Raw genomic sequence first — 9,467 nt, forward strand, 5'->3', positions numbered from 1 at the left:
GCCCAGGTTTGCCCCTGTTCAAGGCTGGGCCATGCCTGGCATCCTGCAACCACTTCCCACTTGATGCTCAGAGCGGGATTTTCAAAAGCACCATGCATCCGCCTAATGCTGCTTCCCAGTGATCTCAATGACAAAACGCCCACAGCCTTCAATGGGAGCAGAGTTAGGCCAACGCTCAGTACATCTGAAACCCCTTCTTTACAGGTGGGAACGAATAGAGACCGCATCCCAAACTCCAGAATCATTTTAGGCAGCCGCAAGATGTAACCTTCCAGGGAAGCCTTAAGACACCTTCCCAGGGAGCAAGCTGACACTGTGACTGAAGGCAGTACTGGGCTCACATCCACTCCCTTGGGAAACCAGGCAAATCAGGCCAAGAGCAGAAAGAAGGGTTTTTTTTAAAGCTATGCAGTGATAAAACATATATATAAATAAATAGAAAATTTGCAGCAAACATGTGTGATCTGTTGCATCCTCTGTTAGCCAGAGCAGTTTTGATGTAAGACAGCAAATCCCAGGGGGAAGGGGGTGAAGTGAAATACTTTATCAGCTGGGTACATATGTAAACCAGTACCCCCGGCTGAAAAGCAAAAGCTTCTTTTCCTTTGAAACTGGGGAAGTGAAAGGCCACTGCTGGCTGCGAGCGTGGACAGAAATGACAGGCACAGAGATGAACACTAACATTTTCACCTTCCTCGTGGGCTCGGATAAACAACCAGTTGTGGTTAACAGAAATAAAAAGGGATTCACCTATTTTTAGTAACAGTTTTGAATTTTTTTTTTTTAACGTACACGGATGTTTTTTAAATTATTCAAGCAATAGGAACAATCGGTTACAAAAACAAACGACTGATGTTCCCTTGGGGAGTAGCTTTCTCAGTCTGAAGGGCCAACTCCCCAGATTGCAATGCTGGTGGGTGTGCACCTCGCTGAGGTGAAGGAGTTAACGTTCTAGCCTGAAATCCTTCTCTGGTTTAACAGGGCCTTCCCCAGGCGCACGCTGACGGGCATGTGTTGCTTGCAGATGGAAAAGGCTCGTCTTCCACCTGTGGATTCAAGGGGCATTTCCCTTTTGGCTTTAAAGGGCCTGGCTACCAGATCTGTGTCTGAAGCAAGAATTGGTCCTCCGGTTTAAAGGCCTGGCATAGCAGGTTCAGATGGCAACAAATGTGCTTCATCTTCTTGGTTGCAGAATACAGAGGTGGATGGATGCCACTCACTCTCTCTGGGTCCATCAGCAGATGACCTGAAGGAACAGAAAAACCAAAAACAAAACACCATGTAGCATTGTTACCTTTCATCACTGTTTAGAAACCAGGACAGAATCTTCTGCTACCAAATGTACACAGTAGAGGCCAATGTAGCAATAGCATGCAGCAGTGTGGAGGTGGGGGGAGGCTGAAAGTGACCAGACCAACGCACTTGAAAGCAGCCAGTCCTTGTGGTGGGGGTAAAGAAACACAGACCCCTAAGTGAAGTCCCCTAAGCCACAGCCCAAGTGAAATGCCCATTAAAAATGAACAGTGCTGCTCCCCAATTCCAGGGAAAAGTTTTAATGCACACAAAATAAAGGTAAGCAAAATGGATGGAGATGAAGGAGGAGGAGAAGAGAGAGAGAGAAAAAAGGAGAGAATGAGTAGAGGGACAGGGAGAGAGGGAGAATGAGAAAGAAGGGGGAGGGAGTGAAAGAGCACACACGCGCGTACCCATCTGGGCAATGCATCACATTGAAATTGCCCCGCATTAAAAATTCACCAGCCAGTGAATTTTCAAGGGATTTGTAGTAATTAGATGACAAAATGCTGGCAAATCTCAGGCTTGCCGAAGATGTTACTCAGGGGTCAAAGACTCGACACTTTTGGCTGGGTAATTTGTAAGTGTCAATCACACTCAGCCATCAGAGAGAAAGGAAAGATCTAACGGCTGAATTCTAACTAAGTCCACTGTTCTTGCCTTCAGCCACCCTGTCTGCTATCATCCCCCCTCGCTCCCGCCTTTATGTAATGCAAACGCAGCCGCTGCCTCTCGAGAGGGACTCAAGACTCGGCAGTTTAAACACAGATTTCTTTTTTTAAACTTCCTGTTTTTATTTTTAAAACCCAGATGCATGGAGAGAGTGAAACCTGTGTGGTTATTTTCACGTGGCTAGAAAGACGACTGCATGGCAGTCCCTGTCACTACAGGTCTTTCCCTGGTCTCCCCAAATCCCAGTGCCATTTCACCTACTGGTGGAAGAATGCATTGGTCCACATCAAGGCTTTCCCTAGCTGACCCTCAGTGTGCCCTAGGCCCCGTCTCAGTGGCTGGCAAATCGGGATTTTCTCATTTAGTCCCTTGCTACGTTCTTAGAATCACTTTTAGACAATGGCCTCTTATCCCATCCCTCGTCATCCACCTGGCTCCCGGGAGAAAAGAACAAACCAAAATAAAGCATTTGCAGTTTCATTTGCCTCACATGATACAAAACCAAGATCTACTCAGGCTGTCACAGAAGACCCAGGCCCCGATCCTGCGATGCACTCCACATCGGAGTCCCTTATGCTTATATGCAGCCCCACTGCATCTGAAGGGGATGAGCATGGGTGCAGGGGTTTAGCTGCATAGAGCCCAAGGGGTCTCAGTGAGCAAACCCAGTAATAAATCACAAGTGCGGTAATCCAGGGAAAACGGCTGCATAAATGACACTGACCTGACCAAGCGAGTAGGAAAGAAAGGAGAGGATTTACTCCTTTTCTTTACTCATGAACCAGGATGCCCTCCACTGACACACTCCCTTGCAGGAGGCTTAGACAGAGGTCAGAAGTTTGGGAGTGCAACAGATATGACAGTTCAGTGGCAAGCAAGATGAGACTTGTAATGCAGTCTTATGAAAGGGTCACCAACTTTCAGTCACCAAGTTACAGACCCGCAGCCAGAGGAAGGGTAAAGCACAGAACTGGGAACGAGGTTTACTGGGCTCAGTTCTTGGCTCTGTTATGACTTCCTGAGCCAAACTCTGCTCTCACTCACATCTGGCTCAATCCAAAGTAACTCCACTTCGTAGTGGCTTCCACTTTAGGGTCTTAACTCAAACTTTGACTAACTGGTGCTCTCCTGCAAGATGCAGCGAAGCACTTAAGCACGTGCTTATCCCCTTTGAAGTCGGTGGGATTCCTCATGTGCTTACATTTATGCACATGCTTTGGAGCTTGGCTGGATCTGGGCCAGACCTCAGCACCTTGCAGCCTTTGAGCCACACAACATTCCTGAGAGGAATAAGTTCCATTTTACGGATGGGGAAATGGAGACGCAGAAAGGTTTGAACATTTGACTTTAATGTGGATGCCTGAAGTTAAGCACCTAAATCTTTATTTTGGTGCCAAAATTAAGTGTCTTGATTGTCCACAGCACCCAGCGGCTTTGATGGGACCCGTGGAAGCTCAGCAGGCTCAACAATCAAGCTAAACTTATTCAGGTGCCTATCGTCAGGCATTCAGTTTTGAAAGTGTTGATTTAAGCGGCTTGGTCAAGGTCCCATCATCATCATCACCATGGCAAAGCCCTAAGGGGCATAGCTCCTTGCAGAATGAACACCACTTGGTCGATCTCTAGCTAGGTCCTTAAAGTGGTCTGGCTGGATATTCAACTTATGTCCATCACTGGCGATCTTAGTGCATCACTGAAGCTTTCAGCCAAGGTCCCCCATGGAGTCACATTCTATTCTCATCTACTACTAGTATAACCCCAGAAGCTGCCACTCTCGCCTTGGGAATCACTCCAGGCTCACACACGTTTAAGAGCAAAATTTGACCCAAGAAACCTGTAGCACAGCTGGGCATAGGACCCAGGACTCCTAACTGAAACATCATCCTCTCTCTAGGGGTACCCTGGGATCAATGCGTTTCAGATCAGGGCTCTGCTGAACCAAACTTCACTCAAGTTTATGGCAATCACCCAATTCCCTTTGATGGCATAACAACCCTATAATTCATAGCTGCTTATTCAGGCCACGTTCGAGATACAACAAAAAACTAATTGATTCACAAGCGTCTGTGCAAGTTATTTTAGGTCACCAAAAATCACAGGGGCGTGTGTCTAGCTGCATTCACTTTACCTATGTTTTATGTGTTTAAACAATGTCATTGCCCACTCTCTAAACCCTGTGGCTCACATCTGTTTCTGGACTGCCAGCAAGGAAGAAGGAAAAGTGGGAGGAGAGGTAACGACTGAGGTAGTGAAGGTGTAGGACTGTCATGAAAAGCCAATGGCAAGTGGCTAAATCTATCCTTTTCATATAGCAGAGATTGGGCACTGCGGCAATGACGACACAATCTAGGGCAACTGGGATTATATAGAGGGGACAATTTGGGCATCAAAACACCAAGAATTTTAGTGTGGGTGCGGCTGACCCATCAGACAGATCCCAGGGCAAAGTAGTCCTACCGTATGTGATAAAGAATTCCCAAAATACTAAAAAATGTAAGTCTCAGAAAAACAGCCCTCTTCCTCAATTCCTCCTGTGGGCTAAATTTTGTAAGATTCTGTTTTATAGAAACACGGGAACAGAAGAAAATTACATTTGAAAAGAAGAAATACACTTTTGTGTAGCAATCTTGTCAAATCTCGCCATAGGGTGGTGTGACCGTTATATCAGTGGTAACTCAACCAAACAGCATTCTGTTGATCTTGACCCATAGAAATGCCCTATGTAAATCAGCTAAGGGGACTGTTAATGTTACTGTAGTTTCGCCTTAATTTAAAAAGTAATTTAACAGCTGTGAAATGCTGCCCAACAACAGAGCAGATTTGAGTTGGGGCTATTTTTGCTAGCCAACAGCAGGATTTTAGTTCTATTATAAACATTTAAATAGCATTAATTTTGTGTTATGGCACCTAGAACTTTACAAAGGTGTCTTTTTTATTGTTATTTACATTGAAAGACATACAACCAAACATGCAAAGTACACATGCTGGCAGGTAGATGCGGGCAGAGCTAAGGTTGTGTGGGGTATTTTATCTCTTCATTTTCCACAGTTCCCTCCTTTTTTTAGTGGAACTTTAACTTTGAACTTCTTGGCTTTCATCCATTTGTGTTTTTAAACTACAACATTCCACTAAAATTTTTTTTTTCCTCCCTGTAAGTTATTGATACATATTTACAACTTTAACTCAATGAATTTCTCCCTTGGGAATAGATAAACTATGGATCTGACCACATATACACACCCACATGTGCACAGCGAGTGAAAGAACCAAGCCACTGCTGTGATATCCCATTGATGATCTATTAGGTCAGACCCTGGTCCCAGGGAGATGCTCTCCAGAATTGCAAAGGAGCCAGCCAATGGAATATACTCTGCATTTAAAGTCTTTTAGGCTTCAGTTGAGCAAAACACTCAGGATAAAGTTTTCAAAAGGATGTAGGTGATTTAGCAGCTTAAGCTCTACTGAAAGATTCTTGGAATCTGAATAAGGCTCAGGTCTGGTCTACACTACAATGTTGCTCCCACCAATGTAAGCCCCTCACTAAACTGACTTAATTGCATGAGAGGCGTAACACTTAGGTCACTTGCAGCCAACAGAAGGAGCTAGTATGGCCATGCAAACAATTTTGTAGTGTAGACTTGCCCATTGGCTCGTAAGTACCTGCGTCACTTTTAAAAATAGGTCTTAAGCTCCTAAGTCACTTAGGTAGTGGCAGTGTGACTTGCAGCCACGGAATACGGGCTCAGGATGCGTGTTTAGGTGTGACTAAACAGGACTGATCCTCCAGCCTCTTCCTGCAGTTCCAGGAACATACCGATTGCCAAATGGGATCAGCCCAGTGCAGTCTCCTGCCTGACAGTGGCCAGGACCAGCTCCTTCAGAGCACAGTCCCAGAAACCTTGCAGTAGACAACTGCAGAACATCCTGCCTATGGAGGAAGTTCTGCCCTAGTCCCTGCCAGTTAGAGGTCGTTGTATGTCCTGGAACAGGCTGATATCATAAAACCCATTGTTTTTTCAAGGACTCTGTTTAGTCATATTGTACATCATCCACTCCCCCCATCTTACAACCCTCCTCAAACGCTTCACTGCCTGCACCCTTTGGTTCTTGCCATCATGGCTTGACAAAAGATAATGCAGCAGAGCGTCAATCTAACATTGTGGTCCATCTAATCCAGGAGTCTGTCTCCAACAGCAGCCAATGCAAAATGCATCAGAGAAATTCCCCAACACCTCCTATAAATACACTCCTATGTGCCACAATGTACCAAGGGAGGAAGTTTCTTCCCAAGCTCAATCTGTTGATGGTTTTATAGTCTGGGATGAGGATGAAAGCTCATCTAATTGCTTTCCCCGGGGAAAGCCATATGCTAGTCTTAGTGACAGGTCTAACCGTTTATTAAAAATGTCACCAAGATGTTTGACTCAGCCATATCCTGCCTCAGTGAGTTCCACAAGTTAAAAAGGGAAATAGTTTGATATGCAATTATTAGTGTTATATTTATTGCCATTAAGTGCCCTCCTTTATTATAACAGAGTACACAGGCAACAAACAAGCCTTTCTGGGCACAATTCCCTGTATATATATAACTCAGCTCCTCTTGCTCATCTTTCCAATGACACATTTATGTTTATAAGCAGTGCTGTGTGCAATCATTGACACAGTACCTTTGTTCAACCTTGTGCCCCGGCCTTAGAGCATTATAACAATCCGATGGGGACTGCTCCATCACTTGCAACACATGCAGTATACCTGCAGAACAACAGGAGGGTACTGAGGGGCAGCCATACGCGCTCTCATTCTGCTGCTGCTACGCACCATCGGCTCAAGCTGCACGGCCAGGGTTTGACATGCTCACAGCCTCTCATGTGAATTATAGCCTTGTGCTCCCAACTCCTTTATTCTCTCTCTGGCTGGTGAAGGTAATGGCAAGAAGAAAGGAGAATTCACAGCTTAGGGGAAAGTGGAGGTCAAAGGTTCTGGAGTTCCAATATTTCTTTATCTTCTCGAGTGACATGGGAAGATGCTCAATCCCACAGACAGTCAAAGAATTACAGCTCTGTATGTCTCTCTTCAGTTTAAACACACAAGGAAACCAGTGTGGAGGAGTTAACCAATTAGTTTGGGGGCCTTTCCAACCTTTTACTCCACAGTTCATAGTTCAGATCATTCTGGCCTAGCCTAGAAGGACTGTAAAGTGGTTTGAGGCGAGACGGAGGTTCCTAGATTACTGGACATCTTCTGTACCTACTCGGAGGTCCGCAGGCCCAACAGATCAGTGTTTCTCTGGGCGCTAGACAACTCAAGGCGAATTGTAACAACTGTACCACACAGGGATAAGAGTCTGGTCGCCATTCCTTCCCTCTGGATCAACTGGGTGTGTACAGGGCCTCAACTCTAGCTGGAGAGTGAGCATCACTACCAAGGGCAACCCAGCGCAGAGTACAGGATGTGTATGCTACTCCCTGAACAGATTGCTGAGACACTCACCCTGAAGTTGGGCTTTTTAAAGTGCCTGGCAGATTCTACTGGTCAGGCTAGAACACCTTCCTCCCTTCCCCAAAAACACATGCTCACTGAAGTCAGCAAAAACATCACTTCATAGATGTAAAGGCCAGAAGGGACCATTCTGATCTTTTAGCCTGACCTCCCAGATAATGCTGGATCATTTAAAGACCTAGAGAACTCTTGCTCCATTTGGTTTGGGGTATTCATTAGAATCATAGAATATCAGGGTTGGAAGGGACCTCAGGAAGTCATCTAGTCCAACCCCCTGCTCAAAGCAGGACCAATCCCCAATTTTTGCCCCAGATCCCTAAATGGCCCCCTCAAGGATTGAACTCACAACCCTGGGTTTAGCAGGCCAATGCTCAAACCACTGAGCTATCCCTCCCCCCATTCATCCCTGATGAACAACACTGGCTGGCTCAAATACACTGAGAGCGCCACAGGTCCATTTCCTACTTCTCCTGCCCCTCCACCGAGGCTCCTAACCTCACCACAGAGAACGGCAACCCAAGTCTAGATCTCACTCTAGCACGCAAAGGGCCATTACATGGAGCTACTGCACCAGCTATAGTGCCGATGCTGAAGTCAAATATGGAAGGCACGTGTTGCCAATGCCCTCAGAGGGGATGTCAACATGTCTGCCTTCCAAACTCGCCCCTTCCGTTGCCATGCCTTGCGGACAGATTTTTATGCTATTTCGTCCACGTACGGCACTGGTTTGCATATTTCACCGATTCCGGTCACATCGTGTACGCATATGCCTGAGCCAACGTTTGTTGATATTCTCTCTCCCTCTCTCCTAGTTCCAGTTTGGGGTGAAAGCCTTCCATATTAGCCAATTTGGATACCCATTTACTGTGAATTACTGAGCCTGATTATTATTCATGAATGGATAAATCTGAAATCTCAGTCTCTGCCATGCGATTTTTCTCCCTCTTGAATGCATATATTTAGGCAAAATAGGAGGCAGTGTGTATCACACAGTCTCTCTCTCTCTCACTCACACACACCATAGAAGGAAAATCTGGACAGTGGCTTTTCACAGCTCTAGTTTACTTTTTAACCAGTGTACATGGATCTGCCACAATCAGCACTGATGTTCACTGAGATGGGACACAGTAATGCAGGTGGATGCTAGCACTGTGTTACCTGAGGTGAGGGACGCTTTAAACTGGAGCAGGAATGGAAACTGGAAGTTACGGGACAGAGAGCCAACACCAGCCAGGAGCTCAGAAAATTGGAGCATTTTGACTGCTGGGTGCAGGAGGCTTAAGAACACATTCCAGCCCAATGCACACAACACTGGCTTACGACGCTGAGAGTTAAAGTCTGACGAGGCAGGAGTAGTTTCGGGCTGCCATGCAATCTTCTATAATTGATTCCAGGTTCTCCAGCAGGGTAGGCAGAGGGTTTTTAAAATTTAAAGGGCATAAATAACGATGAAAGAACGTAATTACTAGCTAAGGAAAGAGTCCAAAAGGCTACATTAAAAAAACAAAACCAAAAAACCCCCAAAGAAATCACAGCGCACCTGCACAAACAGCGGGGACTTGTACTGTGGACTCCACAATAATAATCACTGGCACTTATTGCATGCAGCCGTTTCCAGCCGGAGAGATACAAGGTATTTTACAGATGGGGAAACTGAGACAACGAGGTTAAGCAACGTGACTACCATATTTCCTATCTGCCCTTGCAGTCAAAGGGAATGAGGGAGGCAGTGTGGCCTAATGGAGAGAGCACTGGACTAGACTTAGGAGACCTGCGCTCTAGTCCTAGCTCTTCCACCAGCCTGCCGAGTGACCCTGGGCAAGTCACTTCACTTCCCTGTGCCTCAGTTTCCTCATCTGTAAAAATGGGGATGACAATCCAGACCTCGTCTGTAAAGTGCTTTGAGATCTACTGGTGAAGGCAGGCATTATTAGTATTATTCTAAACTAGAGCTCGCTCATGGGTGGGGAATACTGCAGGCTCTTCCATAGCTGACCTTTGAG

At 45.9% G+C, this 9,467-nt stretch overlaps 1 protein-coding gene across 4 annotated transcripts in view; it reads right to left on the bottom strand.

Annotated features, from left to right (window-relative positions):
• The window catches only part of RBM19 (RNA binding motif protein 19), a 143,951-nt gene that overhangs the window by 15,037 nt on the left and 119,447 nt on the right, over positions 1-9,467 (bottom strand). The window contains exon 24 of one of the 4 annotated variants that reach the window (XM_073313158.2): positions 736-1,246. The exons of 2 other annotated variants lie outside the window; for them this stretch is intronic. In XM_073313158.2, coding sequence (XP_073169259.1) covers positions 1,092-1,246 — 155 coding nt within the window. In that variant the 3' untranslated portion in view covers positions 736-1,091. Of the gene's footprint in view, positions 1-735; positions 1,247-9,467 lie in introns of those variants that run through there. One more of the 4 variants, XM_073313159.2, reaches the window with a different exon arrangement.

This window comes from Lepidochelys kempii, chromosome 15 (genome assembly GCF_965140285.1).
Source record: "Lepidochelys kempii isolate rLepKem1 chromosome 15, rLepKem1.hap1, whole genome shotgun sequence".
In the NCBI taxonomy this organism is placed as follows: Eukaryota; Metazoa; Chordata; order Testudines; family Cheloniidae; genus Lepidochelys; species Lepidochelys kempii.